This window comes from Formica exsecta, unplaced genomic scaffold, assembly GCF_003651465.1.
Source record: "Formica exsecta isolate Colony F162 unplaced genomic scaffold, ASM365146v1 scaffold258, whole genome shotgun sequence".
NCBI classification, from domain to species: Eukaryota; Metazoa; Arthropoda; class Insecta; order Hymenoptera; family Formicidae; genus Formica; species Formica exsecta.
In genome coordinates, this window is record NW_021849849.1 from 759,444 (window position 1) to 781,958 (window position 22,515).

The 22,515-nt window shown below is 33.1% G+C and overlaps 2 protein-coding genes across 2 annotated transcripts; one reads left to right on the forward strand and one right to left on the reverse strand.

The window, feature by feature from the left end:
* The first annotated feature begins 3,886 nt into the window (after positions 1 to 3,886).
* On the forward strand, positions 3,887 to 15,482 carry LOC115236595 (serine protease nudel-like). The gene is made up of 25 exons (XM_029809137.1): positions 3,887 to 3,984; positions 4,103 to 4,225; positions 4,467 to 4,622; positions 4,759 to 5,910; positions 6,408 to 7,016; positions 7,210 to 7,407; positions 7,902 to 8,065; positions 8,221 to 8,348; positions 8,504 to 8,989; positions 9,142 to 9,440; positions 9,910 to 10,054; positions 10,128 to 10,267; positions 10,420 to 10,701; positions 10,865 to 11,012; positions 11,109 to 11,278; positions 11,343 to 11,456; positions 11,539 to 11,725; positions 11,902 to 12,225; positions 12,406 to 12,594; positions 12,698 to 12,845; positions 13,021 to 13,186; positions 13,323 to 13,502; positions 13,711 to 13,948; positions 14,097 to 14,213; positions 14,292 to 15,482. Coding segments are annotated over exons 1-25 (6,162 nt in total). The 5' UTR covers positions 3,887 to 3,983; the 3' UTR covers positions 14,590 to 15,482.
* Positions 15,483 to 15,722: 240 nt separating this feature from the next.
* On the reverse strand, positions 15,723 to 20,182 carry LOC115236600 (arrestin domain-containing protein 17-like). The gene is made up of 8 exons (XM_029809144.1): positions 19,918 to 20,182; positions 18,142 to 18,297; positions 17,735 to 17,949; positions 17,359 to 17,544; positions 17,027 to 17,235; positions 16,478 to 16,725; positions 16,108 to 16,236; positions 15,723 to 16,022 (listed from the first exon to the last, which is right to left on the reverse strand). Exons 1-8 carry the CDS (start codon positions 20,033 to 20,035, stop codon positions 16,006 to 16,008), a joined length of 1,278 nt encoding a protein of 425 aa, XP_029665004.1. The 5' UTR covers positions 20,036 to 20,182; the 3' UTR covers positions 15,723 to 16,005.
* Between the last annotated feature and the right edge of the window lie 2,333 nt (positions 20,183 to 22,515).

The window sequence follows — 22,515 nt, forward strand, 5'->3', positions numbered from 1 at the left end:
AATAATCGGGGGAGGGAGTGTTAACATTTGATTTTATCTCTAGAAATATATATTTCAATTTATGAATCAGCTATAATGTGTGATAATCTAAATGTAAACGCAATTGATGCGGTGATTATGATTTAATACATAATAATAATTAATATGACAGAATCTTTAATAAGCTTAAAACAATAATATTATTTTAATTGGAATATTATTTTACACATTTGTATAATGTGTAAAATAATATTTCACATTAATAATCCAAACAGCAAAAGTTTCATTAAGTTTTATTAATCATTAATTTGACCAATTAATGATTAGACTAGCTAACAAGATTACTGATTAAAACAAAATAAAAAGTGGAAAAATAATTCTTTAAATCCTTGTTAGAATATAAAAAATATATATAATTTATATCTTTATATTAAAATTATTATTTACACGCGTAGAAGATTACTGTGTACATTATTCTTGGGCTGCAGTGTATGAAATTAATTGCAAATACCAGAAAAATTCCAGGATATAAAGCGACAGTATTTTAAACAACTTTACGGTTTATATAAACATTTTCTTGGACGCAAAAAACACACACCCGAACTCTAAATGCATGATTTCATAATTCTGCCAAGAGTAATTAAAAATCTCTCGCTGAATATTCAAATGCAAGGGAATAAAAATGTTGTCCACGAGAAATAGTCGGTAAATACGGAATGTACGTGAAAAAATTAAATGAATATACCGAACGCTCTTATTTTCCTTGACTCTGACACGAGGATTCCGCGCAAAACAGTTCAAGCATTATTTTCCCGACTATCTCTTCCGTGATTTTTCGAAGCGAGAGCAATCTCAAATCTTTCATGCCGAAAATATATACGCACATTAATCATTCGTGCGTAATCGCAAGGCAATAATATTTACCCTTGTACGAGAAATATTGCGATACGACGTGACCAGGAAAAGAAACGATACTATCTTCAATACGATATTACATTTGCATATAGATATATACATATAATACCATGATATAAAATATGTTTATATTAATGCAAGTTAATAAATAGACTATATTTTATGAATACTTACAATAGCGCGTGTCATTAGGATTATTCTCTTGTGGATTCTCGGTTTAGCAGCACAAATTGTAATCATTTCAAAAAGATTTATCTCGTATCGTTATTTCGGAGTCTCTCTTTTTATTTCTCTTGCTCGATAAGCGAGATTTTTGCAAAATTTATATCGTGACGTATTCTGTTGGACTACAAATTTTCAGGATAACACATATACGAAAGATATCGCGCTATTATTATAAAATTACACATAATTTTAATGTTTTATTAAATTTTAATTTTAAAAATAAGCAATAATATCACAAAATTTTTTACACTTACATAAATATATTACATTTGTCGATTATTACGTTAAAATCAAAATTCATTATTTCTATTGCAAATTAATTTAATACACTTGACAATTTAAAAACATTGCGTCAATGTTTATTCTCACTGCATTACATTATTAATATTGTATAATAAATCTTTTCGAAAACATCTCTTCGATGACGTTTTCGTGTATCAAACGCGTAAATCGCGTATCAAACAAACCATGAATATAATCAATCTATCGCGATTTCTTTGAGCACTCGTGATATGTACCACAAGGGAATTAGCAATAATCGCGATGATTTGCGCCTCCTTACAACGTTCGATTGTACAATTGCCATCAGATCGATGCAGGTTACAATCGCGAATCACCGGTAAATAAATAAAATCCGATACGTTTATACGATTGTATACTTGGCGTAACATTGGAGCACAGACTGTCACTTTCATCGATCCACAGGTGGCTCGAGCACGAGAGAAAGTAAAAGGAGACGGATTGTGCAATTATCGTCGCTATAATAGCTCGAACAATTTCAATTCGACAAACAGCGCTGTATCGATAGCGTACGCGTACTAATTGGATTATCGACTCGCCTAATGATCGTGATAATGAGAAAAATAATTTTAATCGTTTTCACGCTGAAATTATGTCACATACATGATTAATATGAGACATGTTTTTGAACTCGTTTTTTATTTCTGAGCAAAAAAAAATAAATATATAATTGACAAGCCATTTTCTTAATCTCATTATATAAATTTGTTTTTACTTCTGGAATGAAAGAGAAATGTATAATTGAAAGTGAGCGTTTCTCAGGATGATAAGCCATTTTTATAATCTTATTTCGAGATTAAATGTAAGAGTTTAAAAATGGGAAAAGTTAAAAGCTGTTTATACTTTTTAAACAGCTTCCTATAAAACTGAAAAGCTTTTTGAAATTAAACATTTCGTATGCAATGACTCGTTACTTTTGGTTTAAACAAGTTTCAGGAAATATCACGTTACCTGCTTTCTTTGCCGCAACGGAAAAGCATCGTTTCAACTTTGCGGTATTCGAATATATGACAGCTTAGCACATTGTATGCTGATGCGTGTACACAAAATTGGAACGCGATGATACAAAATATCGCGTTCCATCGAAAACAATATTCTATTATTTGAACCGATAACGTTATTACCGTCGGTTTCCTTATTTTACGTATCATATCATTGCGTCTCAGTTTTTAGTCATTACATCTACCTTTTTCCATGCTTTAGAAATATTTTATTTCATAAAATATATATATATATCAATTGCTATCGTCGTAAAATGATTCCAAAACATTTCAAATTTTATATGATCCAAACAATTTATTTATAAATAAAAGTCATAAGAAGCGAAAAGGTATTACAAAATTGCGAAGACTTCTAAACGCCAGACCCAGACAGCACATGTCCCTAGAAGACGTCTAAAAGAAGATTTAATTAAAGACGTCTTGTTGTCCTTTAGACATCTTTAAGATGTTTTTTAGCCTTCTTGTGCTGTCTGGGGAGATTTACTAGTAATGCCATCGTCACGTGTGTTGTCTTTCGCGCCGCTTTGCAACGATCGATTCGCAACCAATTTGTAGCGCAATATGAAAAAGCATGACCTGTATCGATAGAAACTTATCTCATTAATATTTTAGTAAAGTATATAATTGTAGTTATTGATTCGAAGCACCAATTGTCTCTTGTTCGATTCTAATAACAATTTTCAGCTTTGAGAGTGGTACCTCATCCTTTGTACAAACGTCATTAAAATAGTTTTTATTACACAAAGAAATTTAAACTACTATAATTTATTATAATTTACTATAATTAACTACTATAATTTACTATAATTTATTCCTTTCATTACGATATCTATTTCTGAAATATTGATATATATACTTGTTAAAAATACCTATTTCGTTTGCATTGGACAATTTCCCGCAAATGCTATATTCAAATTAATTTTTATACAAAGGAAAACGTGCATAAATTATTCAAACTATTATGCAAGTGCATATATTCATCATACGATTTTATCTGCTTTATTTTTTTTGCTAACACAGAAGTAACTTTGCAAAATGTGGAACTTTTTCCATAATGAAGAATAATAGTTTCTCATTGAAGTCAAGAGCTTGCGGGAAAAAAAATTTCATTCAATTCAATTTGAAAATGAGAGACATTAATCACGAGAGTTGTTTGCAATCTTCTCTTGAACGTAATAAAAGACTGCGAGACTAAGAAATTTAAATTCTCGAATCTGTATAATGAAAGGCCAATTATATCAATTAATTTTGTGCAATAACCTTGTCTCTGTATTTAACTTTTTTTTGTAAAAGTCTAGAATTTCATTTACAGTTTTTTTTCAAACTCTGCGACAACACCGACACTTATCAAAATGTGTGTAACAGGATTCATTCACACGGGTGTAACAGGAGACGAAATAAGTTGTCAGCAATTTTTCGCTGACACACCGTTGACGATTCTGCCTATCGAGTCCTGGGTTAGTCGTCGCCGGTATGATCTAGTGTGAGGATCGGTAAAGCCATAAAAAAAAACTTCTTACGAGAAAATTTAGTCTCAAGGAACAGTTTAAAAAAATTCGCGAAAGTAAGTAATTACAAAAATATATTTTTTTTGCATCGTATATATTCGAGATTTAATGTAAATTAGTTAATACCAGGAGAATACGATTAATTCCAATCATAATTATTTTGTTAACAATTAGTGCACTTCGCGAATAAATCGGATAAAATGCATAATCAGAAACGACTATCGCTAAAACATCAGATAGTCGATGTTCCAATTTATTCACCATGTCACACCGTGTTGGTGGATTCGGGAAACACAGGTAAATTTTGTTACTCTACAAGTAATATCTTAAAAACACAGATCTAATTTATCTTTGCTGAAAACTTTAAAAAGTATATTGATAATATAAAAAAAAAATAATAGAAACATATTGTTACATTAAACTTGTATTAAAAATTTGATAAGTTCTTCGATAATAATAATATTTTATGGCGTATATTTTATTATTTTTATTATATATTTACGATATTTCAGGATTAATATTAATTGTGTAATTTTAGGCGAAACACTAGACAGATGTGAGACAAAGTCGGACAAATGCGATCGTTTAAAATTTTGCGGAAAGGAATGCATTGCTGTTACTGTAATAATCTCTGTGGTGCTGATCGTGACTTTGTTGAGGCTTGCTCTTATTTTTTTCGTGAATAAAACTTTAGGTTAGTAAATGTCATATATGTAAAGAAAGCTGGGCGTGTGCGCTTTATTTTCGCCGAGAAATTCGTTCCACGCGATTGCCGATTTCCAACCGATGTCTTCAAAGAGTCATCTCTTTTGCCATGATTCACTTTTCAGATCCTCTTCATTGGGAATCAAACATGGATCGGTTCATCGAGCTCAGCGAGCTTGACGCTAAACCGATGGTGGAAAGAGAGTTTATTGAAAATCCATTTTTCAACGATCAGATGAACCTCACGAATCAGATAATGCAAGCAGAAAGCGATGCGCTTTCTTACATATATAACATTGATGCGACGAATGAAGGTGACACGCGTTCCAAACGAGAGATATCACGCGCGAGGAGAGACTGCGAGATGAGCGCTGAACGTTGCGGGATGCTGTTACACACGATGGAAAGTTATTTAAAGAATCTCAAGAATAATGTACTAAACGACGAATATCCCGTGGCCGTATCGGACATTTTAAAATGTCTGAAATGCAAGGCGCAGTTGACTGACGCGAATAAATTCAACGAGGATCCTACGCCGCGATCGCAAGATCAATATTTCTCTCATGACTACGCCGAGCAAAATCGCTCGAGCGATTCCGGTATCACCGCTATCAAATTGCTGGATAACGAAGAGGCTAAACGGACGGAAATTAATCGAACGGAAGCGGCGAAAATTCAAATGACGGTGACGGAATCGCTTATAAACGATGTATCGCAGAATTCTGCGAATGAATCATTAAAAAACATCGATATATCGAAAATTACCACTATATCGATTGATCGTACAAATTACAACGGAAGTCAGCAGGTAGATACAAATACGACTGGCATTAATAACAGCTCGACGACGAGTATAAACGACGAACAGCCGGACGATGATCTAATCGACTCGCGTACGATGACAACCCAAATCGATGAAAGCAGTTCTTCCGCTGTATCAAACTCCGATCAACAAACTGAAAGCGAAGGTGCAACAAATGAAACCGTAACGCTGCAGTTTGATACGACAGAGTCGAGTAGCACGACGCAATATAATGTTACGGAAGACGATGCAATATCCAAAGGAACCGTAGATTATTCGGTAGGATCAACTGAAACGAATACGCGGTATCCCGTCGATCTCGCAAAACAAATTACAATTGCTGAAAACGTGACGAGTATGCCAGCAGGATACGACGTGACCGGAATCGACAGCGATGATGACAGCACGGGGCATCCTTCGGTGCAACCTTCGTTCGAAGGACACCCGGAAAATCAATTGGCTACAACGGTAAACGGTATGTCGTTGCATAAAAAAAGTAATAATGAAATAATTAAAGGTCGAGACATCAAACTTGTTAACTATATTAATACTTGCGTTCTATCAAAACAAGCTTCTTGAAATTAAATACTTTCTTCTTGTTTTTCCAGTCCATTCCTTTTTCATTTCGTCACGCGAGATATTTTTTTTTTTTTTTTAAGTCTATTGAAAATAATTTATAATGTATGCGGAAGAGCATACAATAGAAATTTATTATGAACTGCATAATCTCGTGAAGTTATATGAATGAAGTCTCGGGAATTTATTTATAATGAAAGAAGTTTGATGTGATTTAAAATGAAATGTTCAAAGTTTGTTTAACTTTTTTTACTCATGTAATCCGAAAATACAATAACTAATTTTTTTCCTGACCGTCATAATTCTGGAGTTGCTTTCGCTCTTCGTTAATAACAGAATATAAATAATTTTTCCAAAATATAATAATGCAATTTTTAATAAATATACGCACAACAGTTTCAGAATCGACGGAGGATCACAGTGTTTTCAGTGAATTCACATCGGACGATTATTCTGAAACGGAGAACAGCAGCGAGTCGATCCAAGCAACTACCGAGAGTACGAAATCCTTCCAGCATTTGCAGATGTTACATCCCGTCTGCATCTTTGATTATTCAGTTAGCCAATCTTCCAATATGCCTCCTCCAGCGTCCTCTTATCCAGATTCGTCCGATCCTTCCATCACGCAAAATCGTGAGTTTCCGTTCCAGAAATCTCCTTATCGTGGTTTCCCGTCGTCGAATTACATGCAATTACAGGCAAATACGATGCAATTTATACCGGGATTCGGTTATGCCGGCAATCTGCCGCAAGCTCAGCCGGCGGAACAAGGTCCTATGGGATCCGGCGCATCAAAGGTATCGCCGATCACGCTCGATCAACAGTCGATGGCAAAGACGCCGTACTTTTGCGGCTACATGTCATTGCCGATTCTTCACTTTTCGTCGATCTCCGACACGTTGCAATCTGATCGCTCCTCTGTTGATAAAGCGAAGGATTCTCCGCCGGAAGAACCGCGAAAGCTTTTTCAAAAGGACGGAACTGTCGTATCGCAGGACTATTCAGGTATAAACGACATGTCGTAGATTTTTCGTGGCGATTTTTTCAAAGAATCTGACCTATCACTTCTCTTTTTTTTTTGGTATTGTTAACGACATATGTTTGCTATGGAAATTTTAAGTTTAAATTGAATTGAAATTTTCTAAGAAAATAAAAGTAAATTAGAATGTTGCTTTTAACAATATGATAATTATTTCAGCGTACAAATGTCCCCAAAATTATTATCAATGCGATAATTTATTCTGCATTCCGGAGATGAATAGATGCGATGGCCGTGCTAATTGCTTTGATGTCAGCGACGAGATGAATTGCTCTTGCAGGGATCGGGTATTACGAGATCAAATTTGTGACGGTTATTTTGATTGTCCACATGGAGAGGACGAGCTCGGCTGTTTCGGTAATTTATGAATATTGTATTAAATCTTTTTTTTTGTATATTTGCATTATTTTACAATTGATTTATTTAAAATATTTATTTATTCGATTAAAATATAACGCTATGTAAGCATTAACAAGACAAGATTGGGACAATGTATATGACGTAGCAGAAATCTAAGCGATCAACTGAGCATTTTTTCACATTGTTTCTCTTATTGGATTTTTATTAAAAAATTAAAATTAATTATTTATTATTTAACAAAAATAATGTGAGTTTAATAAGTCTATTGTTAAAATAATAATAAGAGAATTATAAATGTAATATTTTTTTCTCAATATTGAACGATCACCAGATGACGCTAAATACTAGCTACATTTATATAAGATACTTTACCCACGAGACTTTCCTCCATTCACAAGCGCTTCATGCAAAACGCAATATATTTACCATATTACTAAGAATCTCATACAAATTACAGATTATTTAAATTTTAAATTTATATATATTTTTAGATTGCCCGGCAGACTCTTTTAGTTGTAATTACGACTCGTACAATCCTCTACGGCATAATTGTGTGCCACTTTCGCAACGTTGCGACGGTATTAAACAATGTTCTGACGGAAAAGACGAGCTGGACTGTACTATACTTTCGGAATCATACATAAGTCCAAAAGATGTACGAACAAATAAATGTGTTCACTATTATAAATTATTTAAATATATAAAATTTTTTAATTTCTCCGATTTATCGTTCATCATTTATACTTGGACGTATATTATTCACTTTTATTATTACTTATAAATTATGCGACGATATTGTTTCATTTTTAGATATCTACCGTTGGTTATACTCAAGGATATTTGCATAAAAACGTACAAGGACAATGGTATCCCGTTTGTTCGGTCACATCTTCCTGGGCGATTGATGCTTGTCTTTCGGAAATTGGTCAACCGCTAACGTACGTCATCAATTGTTATAAAATTTACAGCATACGTACATCGGACATATTATATTTAAAATTGAGATGAAAAAAAATATGCTAACAAGAATCTCTGATGTAAACCTTTTAGTTAACAATCGACGAATTCTTAATATATCGATGTATTTTTATAGAGCAATACCGGATATACAAATCGTACGTGTGCCTGAAAATGTCTTTCGAGATCCTTACGTAAAAGAAATCGACGGTCAGATAAAATTGACATCGTGTTCGGGTACAGCAATATTCGTGAGGTGTCCGCCGTTACCATGCGGCATAAAAACTATCCCGTATCAGGATTCCTTCCGTACTGTCGACGCAATGAGAAACGATTATGTATACAAAAGACAGGGAAAGGAACAACACGTCTTGTATAAGTTCAATAAGCTTTATCAGGAAACGCTGGGGCTATTGGACACGAAACATTCGGCGTTCGAGAAAAAAGAGCAAAATGAAAACGATACTCTCGTTGGAGCGCAATCGCGAGTAGTCGGCGGTCGAGCTAGTCAGCCCAAAGCCTGGCCATTTTTGGTTGCCATTTACAAAGACGGTCGTTTCCACTGCGGTGGTGTTATTCTCAGTGAAATCCACGTACTCACCGCGAGTCACTGCATGGAAGGGTAAGAAGTATTTTTAAAGGAATTTTCAAAAAAGTATTTTTAGCTCGTAACTTTATAATAAGCATAAGCGGTGGATACACACATGCGATTAGATTTTTTAGATATAAATATTTTTTCATGGAAAAATTTTCCGATAAATTTTATAAATTTAGATACGAAAAACACTATTACGAAATACAAGCCGGCACCTTCAGACGGTTTTCATTTTCACCGACGACTCAATCGAGGAAAGCGAGATTTGTGATTACTCATCCTGAGTACGAAAGTGAAAATATGCAGAATGACATATCGATTATCATGCTGGATAAACCATTCCTTTTCAACCGATGGGTCCGTCAGGTTTGCTTACCGTCTTCAAGCATCCTGGGCTCTGAATGGAATGAGGAACCATCACCACTATCTATGTGCATTGCTATCGGATGGGGAGCCTTAAGAGAAGATGGACCAAATTGTAAGATAAACTTTCAAAATCCGGGTAATAAGTTTGCGTATCTTTCAATTAATAAATGTGCATACAATACTCGCACATTCTATCAACTGTGTATGTAAAATTATTTAATCGATTTTTTATCTTTTTAAACAAAACCTCCGTCTAGTATTGTATCTATGTAAGATATACAAATTTTTTAAAATCTGATGACAAGAAACATGGAAAGTTAGAATAAAACTTACGTCTTTCATTTTGTCTTGAAGCAATTTTATTAATTTATAAACTATTTGTTTAAATTATTGAAAACTATGGGAACATTAAAAATAAAGCTACAATAATTTACAAAATGATACGCAAGCTTCACATACATTTATTATTTCAATCAATATATTTCAAGATGTACCTTAATATTTCTTTTATATTTTGTAAGATTTAAAGACATTTAAAAATATGATCCTTTTCTTTATTTAAAAATAAAATTTTATTTTAGCGGATTATTTGCGAGAAGTAGAAGTACCGATTTTGCCAGGGTGCAATCATCTGCCCGATCAGAATAACGCCACGATCTGCGCAGGATATCCTGAGGGTGGCCAGGATACCTGTCAGGGTGACAGTGGTGGTCCTTTGATGTGCAGGTAAAAATTGTGAGGCAATGCCTCGATCAAAAATCTCTTTTTGAAACATGTCATAAAAATATTACTCCCATAGAAATCGAAATTTTGGCTCACAATGGTATGTAGCGGGCCTAGTCAGCCACGGTGAGGGATGTGCACGTCCGAACGAGCCTGGTGTTTACATGAAAATAAGTTATTTCTTGGACTGGATTCATCAAATGTCTAATATGTTAAGTAAGTGTTTGAAAATTTTTTAAATAATTAAATGGACGCGAAATATTCTCACATGATTTTGCATGTTATTATAAATATTTGAAAAGGGATTAAACATAGATTTTGCGCATTTTTTCTCTTATATTTTTATTTTAAAATATATTATTTTGCAGATAATTTTACGGAACCCTTTAACAATGATAAAAGACCTTTGGCCAATTGTCCAACATTTAGCTGCGACGACGGAAGGTGTTTGCCGATAGAACAACATTGCAATCGAATTATAGATTGTTTGAACGGAGAAGATGAAATCCAATGTTACCCGTTTGAGGACCCGTTTGAGGTATCGCCTCCGAATATGAATAATGGCATGTATAGACAATCGGATAATAATTTCAATAAAGAGATTGTGAAATCACGAGCAGATGAAACATTCGACAATAATATGAAAAATCGTAAGTTAAAAATTTATCTTTTTATAATTTTATTATAGGTCATAAGTTTTTGATTTTTAATAAAATAACAAGACATAATTGGAAGAGTGACACACAGGAATCCACATGTATATATATATATATTTTTTTTTATTATATTCATCGTGAAAATTTTGTATCACAGAAATAACCACGGAAGCAATTCCCATCTCTACTTCTTACCGTTTCTTCTACAAAACGCAGACTGATATTGACGAAGATTCTAGTACGTCGAATGTTTTTGCAATTAATCCTAAAACAACAAACGTTAGATTAACGTTCACGTGTAAAAGGCGAGTTATGAGAAATATCATAATATCTATTATAACTATCAATAATTTAAATCGAAGTTTTTTACAAGAAAATCAATACCCGTCTCTTTTTTTTAGATTGATTCAAACTATAACGATCGATAAGAGATGCGATAGGCACTTAGATTGCGAGGATGCCACCGATGAAGAGGATTGCACGTGTCGAGATTATCTGTCAAATCTGCAATCAACGGCGATTTGCGATGGACGTGTTGATTGCGACGATGAAACGGACGAAAAAGATTGCGGTATGCGATTAAACATAATCCTGTCGATCTTCATCTATCTGACGAATAATTAATCTCGTTTCAGATATATGCAGAGACGACGAGTATTACTGCAGCAGGAGTGAAGGGTGCATCCCGATAACGAATAGATGCGACGGCAATTTTGATTGCCCTCTGAGCGAGGACGAACTCGATTGCCGTAAGTACATGATTTAAATTCTAAATGATAATTAAATGTGTGTAAAAATATTAACTAACATCGATTGCCATTTTCTTTTCAGTTACACTGACCAACGGAGAATACGTGAACGTAGACAGCGATGATCAGACAGTTTTAAACAGGGAGGGTTTACTCAGTAGATACTACAATGGGGCGTGGCATGTACAGTGTCTTGAAGCAGAGATACTGGATAATAATACCGTAACGTCGACAATCGGACGGAACTTATGCGAATATCTTGGGTTTGCGTACGTTTCCCTAGATTTTTGATAATTTAATAAATTTAGCATTTTTCTTTTTTATTTTACAAGCAATTTTCCAAATATTATATTGTAATAATATTTGTTCAAAATGTAAAAAAATTTATTTAATTAATTATAAAGTAATTAAAATTGTAATAAAAATATATCTATGTCGCATCCAGAAATGTGCAATCAACGCATAAAGTCGTCGCGAACAAGACAATGCTGGAAACGAGATCCTGGCGAAGGTGGGATAACATTACAAGTTACGAATCTTCGTCGTCAAGCGAGGAAGACGGGACCTGTACGACGTTACAGATTCGCTGCAGACAGGTTTTAAGCAGCAGTGCCGACACGCACCTGATCGTCGATCCAAGAACCGGGAATTATACCTACCTGTGGCCATGGCTGGCCGCTATTTTCGTCGACGGCCGTTATCGCTGCTCGGCCTTACTCCTGGAACCAAACTGGCTTCTGTCCAGCTCAAGCTGTACGAAAGATATAAAGTGAGTGAACTTCTTGCCTTCTGTCCAAGATTCTTCTTTATCTTAAAAATATTTTTGCGATACGTCTATTAAATATGGATTGTGCAAAATTTGGTGAATATTTCGTTAACCTCGCGATTTTTTTCAAATTAAAAATTTGATTTTTTCGACGACGAATGAATAACGAAAAATAAATTACAGATTATCGATGAATTATACGACAGCCCTGCTTGGACAAAGCCGCTCGTATCTCTACGTCGACGGACCTCATCAACAGATCTCGGTCGTTGACGAAATCAGGAACGTGAAAACATCGGAGGTCTCGTTGTTCCATTTGAAAACTGCAGTAAATTTTACCCGTCATGTCCGGCCACTATTTCTAGAAAAGAAGTGCGTACATGCTTAATTACACATACACATTCGTTTGTATATACCTTTATTATAATAAATATAATATTTACTTACACTAATTATATTTGTCGAATTTTTACAGAATCTACCCGCCAGCGAGCAACGATTTATGCGTTGCTGTCGCCACAGACAAGGAACACGTGACACAATCAATCTTTCTACAACCGGTCCTTCAAAATTGCAACAATTGTTATCGCTGCTTCGTTAAAACTGCAAATTTCGAATGTCCGGTAAGTGACCTTATAATACTAAACTATATAATTATTTAATTATATATTAAACTATGATTTATTTATTAGTGTTGCATATCTATATTGATTGCATCTAAAATCTTATTTCTATTAATTTCCTAAAATATATAGATTATAATTAAATTTTAATTTCTAATATTTTCTGCATTTTTAGATCAATGAAACTTCGTCGAATTGGAGCGGAACGGTGTTCTGTCGCAGCGAGAAGGGATGGTATCCCGCTGCAGTATTTCACGAAATCGACGACTTGTGCAGTTTCCGAAGCATGCGAAATTTGACAAGCATCGATTACATCCACGCTTTCCTCATGCATATTCTGGGTAAACTGCCGTGTGGATGTTTTATGCCAAAATATCTTTATGTCATGTCACAATCCGATCATCGGATTAATATCCTCGTCGCGTTAAAGAAAACGAAATAACTCTTTTGTATAATTTAATTTTTTCACCGTTGCAGAGACGGACCCGGAGCCGACATCTGAACCGATGTGCAACGGGGTTCGATGCAACATCGGACAGTGCGTTCCTTGGAGTCAGGTATGTGACGGTGTAGGTGACTGTCGAGATGATTCGGATGAGAAAGACGAAATGTGCATGGGTGAAGTGCAACAGACTAGTGGTAGTGACAAATTTAAAAGTAAGTAATTTTATCATATTTTTAATTTTATTTTTTATGAATTTGTAACATAATTGGATCTCGATTTAAAATCTAAGAGACTTAGATTATTGATTAACTTGTTAAATTTATTAAACTATTGCTTAATCAATTTTTCTTAACTAATTGCAAATTAGTTTTTTTTTTTATATAAATCCATGTTCTTTTAATGTTCTTTTTTTTTATGTAGAATGCGCAAAGTCGGAGTTGCGGTGCAGGAATGGCGAGTGCGTCTCGAAGAGCGCTTTCTGTGACGCTAAAGTAGACTGCTCAGATGGAACAGACGAACCCATAACGTGCACGTGCGCGGAATATTTAAGGCTAACAATACCGGAACGGTTGTGCGACGGTGTGCGACATTGTCTCGATAAAAGCGACGAGTCGCCGGAAATGTGTCAATGCACACAAACCAGCTTCAAATGCAACGCGTAAGACACATGTATAAATATAATCATGATATCACCCATAAAACATCATCTCAATTTTTTTAAGAAATAAAAAAAAAGATAAATTTTAAAGAAATTATTATAATCAATAATATTGTAAAAATTGTAAATGTACTTTATATATACACAGAGTAAGCGACAATATTACCTGCATCTCGCAAGATTTCGTGTGCGATGGTGACGAAGATTGTCTGAATGGCGAAGATGAAATGGAATGCAGAAAGATCGAAAAATCGACGGATGACAGGTCAGATGCAAAATCTTATAAATTTGTAATATAAAATAAAAATAGTTACATAACATTTTTTTCTAAATTATTTTGTAGGCCTGGCACAGGAGAAGTGATGCAACGATCCTACGGCGTATGGCATTCTCAATGCTTTTCGTTACCAGTAACATCGCAGGAAGAAGCAAAGATTGTATGCCAAAAAAATGGCTACACAAATGGAAGTATCGATTCTGAAAATCAAACTTTGAGCGAGCCTGTTATTCCGTCTCGCGATGATTTTTATATGATACGATTAAATTCGTATACGTGGATAACAATGCGCGATGATAAACCGCTTATATCTTTGGTCCGACCGAAAGAATCTTGCTATCGTCTCTTCGTCACATGTAATTGATAAAAGGCATAAAAAGTTAAGGTAATCTCGTTAGAATACTTTCATCTCCATATTCTATTTACGATGACTGAAGGAAGATAACATATTTTTTTCATTTTAAAAATTAATGTAGGGAACGTAAAACATGATCCAATTTCATACATCTTTAATTTATTTAATTAATGAGATTACAAACAAAATGAATGAGTCATGTTAAAAAAGATTTTTTTAATTAAATAAAAATAAATTTATTATATTTATATTTTTATGTTTATCTCTATATATAACATTAAACTATGTGATATTTTCCATAATTTGCAGTTTAAGTATCTTAATATCGATTTCTACAATTTCGTACATTATATAAGATAAAATCTATGTTTTCTATTTCTCTAAAATAGTGAATATAATGGTCTTAAAATGTACAGATATACATATTGTGTCTGTATTAATGAATAAGAAGTGTTGTATATAAAATATGAAATATACATTTTTGTGCCTTTTTATCCCACAACAAAAAATTCAAATATCTGTGTCGCGAAAGTAATATTCTCGAACGATGTAATTGAATTTTCTAATACCGTGATACGATCGCTATCGAGAACGTATACGTGTATGCGTAGGAAATAATGCGAATTAGTCATTTCGGGAATGCGAATTAGTCACTTCAGGCACTCTTTTCCGCCGTTCCATAACATTCAAAGGAGCCGGGGACGCAGTCGTTTACCAGCAAATATTTTTATATGCAAGATATTAACCTTTTTTTTTGTTACATAAAGGTATGAGAGACAATTCGGATCTGTTTATATATTGACTGATGTTTTGATATAATCTTATTTACAGACTGCACAATTACATAGGTGTTATAGGACAATATCAACAATGGCGGGAGAACAACAGCAGTTTTTTTTTTTAAATGGAACGACTTCCAACCGAACATGATATTGTCGTTCAAACACCTGCGAAATGAAAAAATTTGCACGGATGTGACGTTGGCTTGCGATGGTCAAACTTGCAAAGGGCATAAAATAGTCCTGTCTGTCTATAGTCCTTATTTCAAATCCTTGTTAGAGATATATTGTTTATATTACAGCAAAGTAAGTGATGGAGAGAATTTATCTTTTAGGGGCCTGTGCTGTCTGAGATATTTTTCATTATACATAATACGTATTATTTATTCGTAAAACGTGATACATTCATAATCGTAAATAGAGTATGTTATAAAGTATAAAAATATACATGGTCACAATTTATACGTAAAAACAACTAATATTTGAATATATTATTAGGTAGTGATCACAGAGTTTGCATTTTTCTAGCATGCTTGATTGTGTATTATGCGGCAAGCGCGTCAAATAGAAAAAACTTTGTCGGTGGTATGAGGTATATTCCTCTCTCCGCTTTATCTATGCTTATTTTTCGAATGGATATTTCATCTTATTTTCCAGGTGGATCTATGGAATAAAATATGCGTAAGTATGCGCATCGTTTTCAAAATAATATAAAACTTTTAGCAATAACTCTATGTTTCGTTCTTACAAGGCGTGGGAAAATTAAAGACTGGATATCTTGGTGCGAAAGGCTCGTTAGCACCGTGCACGTAATTAGATTCATCGTGATCTTTAATACTATCCGCTCTTTGTATACATTCTTCATATGATGGCGGCGCTAGATAAAAATATTAATTTCTTAAAATTATTTTTCTTCATACATACGCGCACACATACAACATATCATCAACTGATTAAGATAATAATTTTCCAAGATGAAATCGATATTCATTTATACGGTACAAAGTACGATTCAATATATATTTATTTTTAAGATTAATTATATTCAATTTATAAAACGATTGTTATGTGTATGTCAATGGAACTTTATTTATAAAAAAAAAGTGGCATCTACTCACGTATATCCCATTGGTTAACCGAAGTGCTAGGTTGATCTGCAGAGATAAAATCTATGGGTTCAGGTCCTGGGTAAGGCAAATTTGGTGGAGCATAGTCTGGAGACATCGGCATTGGCGGGGGCGGGTCATTGTATTGCATCATAGGAGCTGTAGGCTGTATGGTTTGTGTATAAGGTACAGATGAAATTATTGGGCACAGTGGGATTGTCCCGATCAAAATCGGATAAGTCTTGGTGATGTTGCAATGCCTATCGCAGAAATTAAATTGATTTTTTAAGGAATTGTCTCAATCAATATAATTTTATTTTAATTTAATTAGAATTTTAGAGTAGAAAATTTAGAAATCTAAAAATCTTAGAAATCTTAGAAATTTAGAATTCTCGAGTTATTTATGTTACCGAGTTATCCAATCACATGTTTTTAAATTCTTTAAAATTATTAGAAATTATTTTATAGCTACTTGTGCAAGAGAAAAATTTGCCTATTTTTAATATATATATAAATTAAAATGCATTGATTATACCGTGCTTTTGAGAAATATATACGTACATTCCTGAAACGTGAATTGTAATGCATAACGTATATTTCTGATCTATTATGCTGCAAAATTCCAATTGGGATGGTGGTATCGGTGGAACTTGTAATCGTGACACAACGTCGACTTGTTGGTCAAACGGTCCTATATTTTCATCAGCCTTTACGACCGCTTTATCCTTTTTAGTCGAAGTATACGGCGTTTTTGCATGGAATTCCAAAGACTTCGTAAAAGAAAATTATAAAAGAACAATATTATAATTATATTGTATAGATCAAAAATAATTTGATAAGCAAATGATATAGCTATAGCCGTGAAATGTCACGATGACAGCGATTAAACTTACTCGTTCCAGTTTGACGCAGATCTTTCTCACATTGATAGTGCTGATATTATTCAAATTGATCGTCGTATCTATCGACTGTCCTGGAACGAATCCCGTTGTCGGTATTTTAATACGCGCGTTTATCGTGCCTATGTTGCAACAGCAGAGATTATAGAATTTTTCACTCGTTTCGTCGTCTACGCCGAGCTAATAAGAAACCATAGACATATAAAAATATATTGTACATTATATATTTGTGTGAGAAACAAATTGTCCACAAGTATATCATATTATTTTGCGTATCATCATTTTGTAGTTTGATCGCGAAGTTATTATTGCTTAATATCGAGATAAAAGAAATGCATACGTATAACTTTCGCATACTGATTTTACTTACACATTGTTGACTATGAGCGTTCAAATCGTAAGATGCGACGACGGTAAATGCGATCTTGCACTCGTGATTGAATCTCCATGGTCTATCAATAATCGCTTTCGTCGTATATCTGATGTGACCGTTTAGATGTTCCAAGCTACATGGTATGTTATAGGGTAGTGAAAAATTAAAAGGGTATTTATGAAACCCTGCTGGCATCCGCACTTCGCCATCACCTGTAATAATTTATAACGCGTGTACGGTATATATTTGATAAATTAAAAATATTTTATTGCATTAATCTGCGATTAATTCGAATTAATAATTGACGAACTAATCCTATTCAACTATCTTATCGTAATCTTATCGTATCCAGTTATAGATGCAATTATTATTTGGCAATGTCAATCTTATCTTATAAATATTACCTGTTGTGTTCGCGAACAGATAATAAGTCAGGTTGAAATATTGCTCGTTTGCTCGGAGATGATCAACCTGGGTGCGATTGCGAGATTTTGAATCGTTGACAGTTCTTGATCTCTTCCAGCTAACATTAGCTTCTCCCTTAACTGACAATTTCAGTGCTGCAATAAAAAAAAAGAATATATATTCCTTTTTATTGTTATCTATTTTTTCATATTAAAATGTGATACATATTAAAAATTAATTAATCTTTTCTTTCTTTCGCTCTCTCTTCTTCAAATATTAAAATAAATTCGATCATCACTGGTCAAACATAATAATCATTCAAAATTCTGTGTCAGCTAAAACATATCAATAGAATTTCTAAATGCGTAGTATATACATGCATAATCAGCTATAGCTGGTATATAAAAATAGATGTAAAAATGGTAAAACTATGCTGTATCTCACATATTATGTAGCGAAATATACCACAGTTTTTTTAACAATCTAACGGATTATAATAACTGGAATTATTTTTTAATAAATTTATTTTGACTTTAAAGACATACTGTAGAATGTGCATATTCAATTTTAACGTTCAAAAAATTAAGTCATTTAGAAATGCATAGGCGAGAATTATTTTATAATATGACTTGTCTTTATCACACACGAACGATAGTAAGAAAGTTTTGAGAAATATAATCCTGATATATTTTTTACTCCAATATTATTCGGAAAATAATTATGCATTTTAATCATTATGATTTCATTCTCAAAACGAATGCGAGATTAAAATATGTAATTTTAGTAGCTTTATTTACTTAAAACGTCGTCTATCAGAACGTCGTTTCTGATAACACTTCTGTGAATCGATAACTGTATACTGTATATTTAATTGACACTTCTCATTCGTATTCAATATTTAATTTGCTACGTAATTCTTTAATGTATTATTTCGCTTTATTTTTACAAAGTGTGTGCAGGATAAAGAAATTTCACAACATTACTGTTTACTATATTATACAATGGCCAAAAAACATGAGCATCCGATATGTTTTGCATATGTGATTTCAGATTATGTTGGTAAATTACGTCATACCAACAAGCGTCTGATAGGAAGTTATGACTAATAGAACTCTATACAGGGACGCACACACATTTGAGCATTCTTAGTAAAATATTATGTAAAATATTTGTATAATATTTATAAAAATAAAAAAAATATAGAGTATAAAGACATATCGTGAAGGCGTATGTTAAAATGTATGATCGCACAGAAACTGTTTCTATAAACACGATTTAATTAACAGTATTTAATTATCATAAATGCGTTGTATTTTAATGTAATAGAAATTTCTGATATAATTAATTTTTATTGCATAGTGATTAATGTTTTTCATTTAATTAGAGAAAGAATTCAATTTTTCATCCTTTCTTTTCTGAAACTACAAAGTTTGAAGTTTAAAAAAACAAGGTTTCTTTCAAGATGCTAGTACTTGTTCAGTCTTTCCTGATTGAACTTCTCAATTATTTGAATTTTATGGATTCACAGAATAAATATATTCAAATGTTCGTTTATCACATGTGTAAATCAAACAATAACACAGTCTTCGCGAGATTCGGCGTCTCTTTTTTACGGCACTGTTTTCACACTGTCACACATTTTTGCATATATATATGTACGTGAGTACTTTGGCGCCCGACGCTCATCCGACATGGCGCCGGCGGTACAATCGCTCAATAGTACTTGATCTCGTGCCGCAACATACTGCGATACGTGTATGCTGGACGTTATTTACCTCTGATGGATTTCTCCCTGACCAGGTCGACGATAACGTTGCCGGTGACTAGCTCGCCGGGCGCGTAAGTAGCACCTGGCCGATCAAACTCGACGCGAAAAGTTCTCAGCGACGGCATCTGGGAATGTGTCGAGATCTCGTTTTTTATCGAGTCGGATCGAGGTCGAGTGATCGATCACGCCGGTGCGGGATCCGAAGCGGGAAACACTAGATGTAACAGGTAAACGGGACGCTTGACGACTGAGTATGAATCCTTTCGCGACGTAGATACCGTATATTCTGACTAATTGCCAGTCGAGCTAGCATCAAGACCGTGGGTGGGTTCGTATCAGCACCCCACTAGAAACGTCATTAGGGTGCGTGCCATATCGCTCCCCTCGTGACAATACGATGGTAGTAGGAGATTTTTCATTCCTGATCTTTTTTGTCTAAATAGGGGTAAATCGCTGGAGAATCACAGTATAATAGGATGAGGATGTCAATATAGATGATATTAACAGAAGATACAATTATTTAAAAATAATAATTTTATGAAGTATTTAATGCATTTAAAAATATTCGATATAAAGTAACGTTATTCCCATTAACTGCGGTAACAAAAATATGTGTTATTCCTATCAATTTAAAAAAATTTGTATGTGAACAATTGGATGAAAAATAAGCGTATATAATATGCAGTTTGGATGTGCTTTGAAAAATTTTAGCGAATAGGCTTTAATGTACTTTTTAATATATATATTAATATGGATGTGTATTTATAAGATCTGAATGTAGAACTGCGAAACACTTGAGTCATCTAATAGTCATCCCACGCATAGGAAACTTAAATTAAGTCCTATAAAATATTAAAAAAACATGCGTCAATGTACAATTATATACCGTATATATCGTATATATGTGTGACGTCTATTGTAGGTTGATAAAAATAGAAATCTTCAAACGTCAACGTTTTACGGAGAATTACTATAACGCGGCATAAAATAATGTCAAATGCATGGTTACCGTTTCTTTGTATATGATACGTCATAGTAACGTGAAGATTATCAATTAATTATACGAATTATAAAAATCAAATTTCCAACTATTTTATCTACAAAACAGGCCATGTAAATATAATTAAAAAATAAAATTGGGTGATATTTAATGCATTGCGTGGCATGTATCTGCTTCCATTTTGGGAATGTCGCGAGTGATGTATTTTTATTCTTCGTCGAGACATTGGAAATGTGCTATTTTAAATGATTTTTGTCAGACCTACTATGCTCAATCGATGATTACGCGGAATTATATCGCGTATTGCGCGTTTTTATGCAAGTTTATTAAGTTGTAGATTGCGGACTGTCTTTCGATTATCTTAATCGATTGATTATCGAATTAAGATAGTCGAGGAAATCAATGAGATAAATTATCAAATTATTCTTTTGAATTTCTATATATACTGTGACATTTTTTTATTCTTTTGAAATGGATTGCTTGATAATGGCTTTTGTCAATATATGCCACGTCATTAAATTCGTATTGTATGCATCCGCTATCTTACGGTTTCTGATACTACTATGTAACTTTCATACATTCATATGGTATGGTCCGGACAATATCAAGTTATATAAATGATTACATTATCTTCTTATAATAATTGGTTTTTTTTTTATATTCGTACATTTTATCAACGCGCCTTTCTTTTCATCTTTTTTTCAGCGAGAATAAAGTTTTGAATTTATATTAAATAAATTATATATAGAAATGATATATAAGGAGAAATTTTATATGATATATGGAAATTTAAATAAATTATATATAATGCAAAAATATATAATTACAACTATACACATTCTTCATTCATTAGTGTATCTCTTGAATTAAAATAAAAATCGAAAATAAGGAATCCTACGCGAGTTAATGCAACGTATTATTATTAAATACTTATACAGATTATAAAATACTTTTACATATCGTTTCGAATAAATCACTTTATGTATATATCATATTTTCAAATCAAATTTCCAAAGTATTTATCATTAAAAGATTAGTAGCGTGACCAAAGATAAGATCCAGTTATATTTAATTAAGAAAAAATTGTGTGATTATGTTAATTAAACCTTATATTTAAAAACTCTCTAAAAACAAAATTTTACAAATGTATGATAACGCATAACAGCATAAAAAATATATGTGAATAAGAATGTTGCAATATATTTGTTTCCGCCAAGTTTTAGAACTTTAAAAATAAAAAGAATACATAATATTGTCTACACATTTCCGACACATGTTTAACATTCTCTTACATAATGTATGAACATTTTGCGTCAATCGATATATTACTTATCCATGTGTATAAGACCAAAAGAAAAACACAAGACGCAGATGTTTAGAATTTTTCTAGGTAAAATAGTCTAAACAATTTTTAAACTTGATTCGTTCCCTTCACCTTCTAGAGTGCGATAAAACATCAGTGGATTAATATGGTTTAAAACAATGTATTACAAAATTCAATTTTCTGACTATATTAAATATTTATTATGTATCTTATATATTTTCACAAAACTAAATACTTTCCAGTCTACACTCATAGGAAACAAATTTTTTTCCGATCTTTTT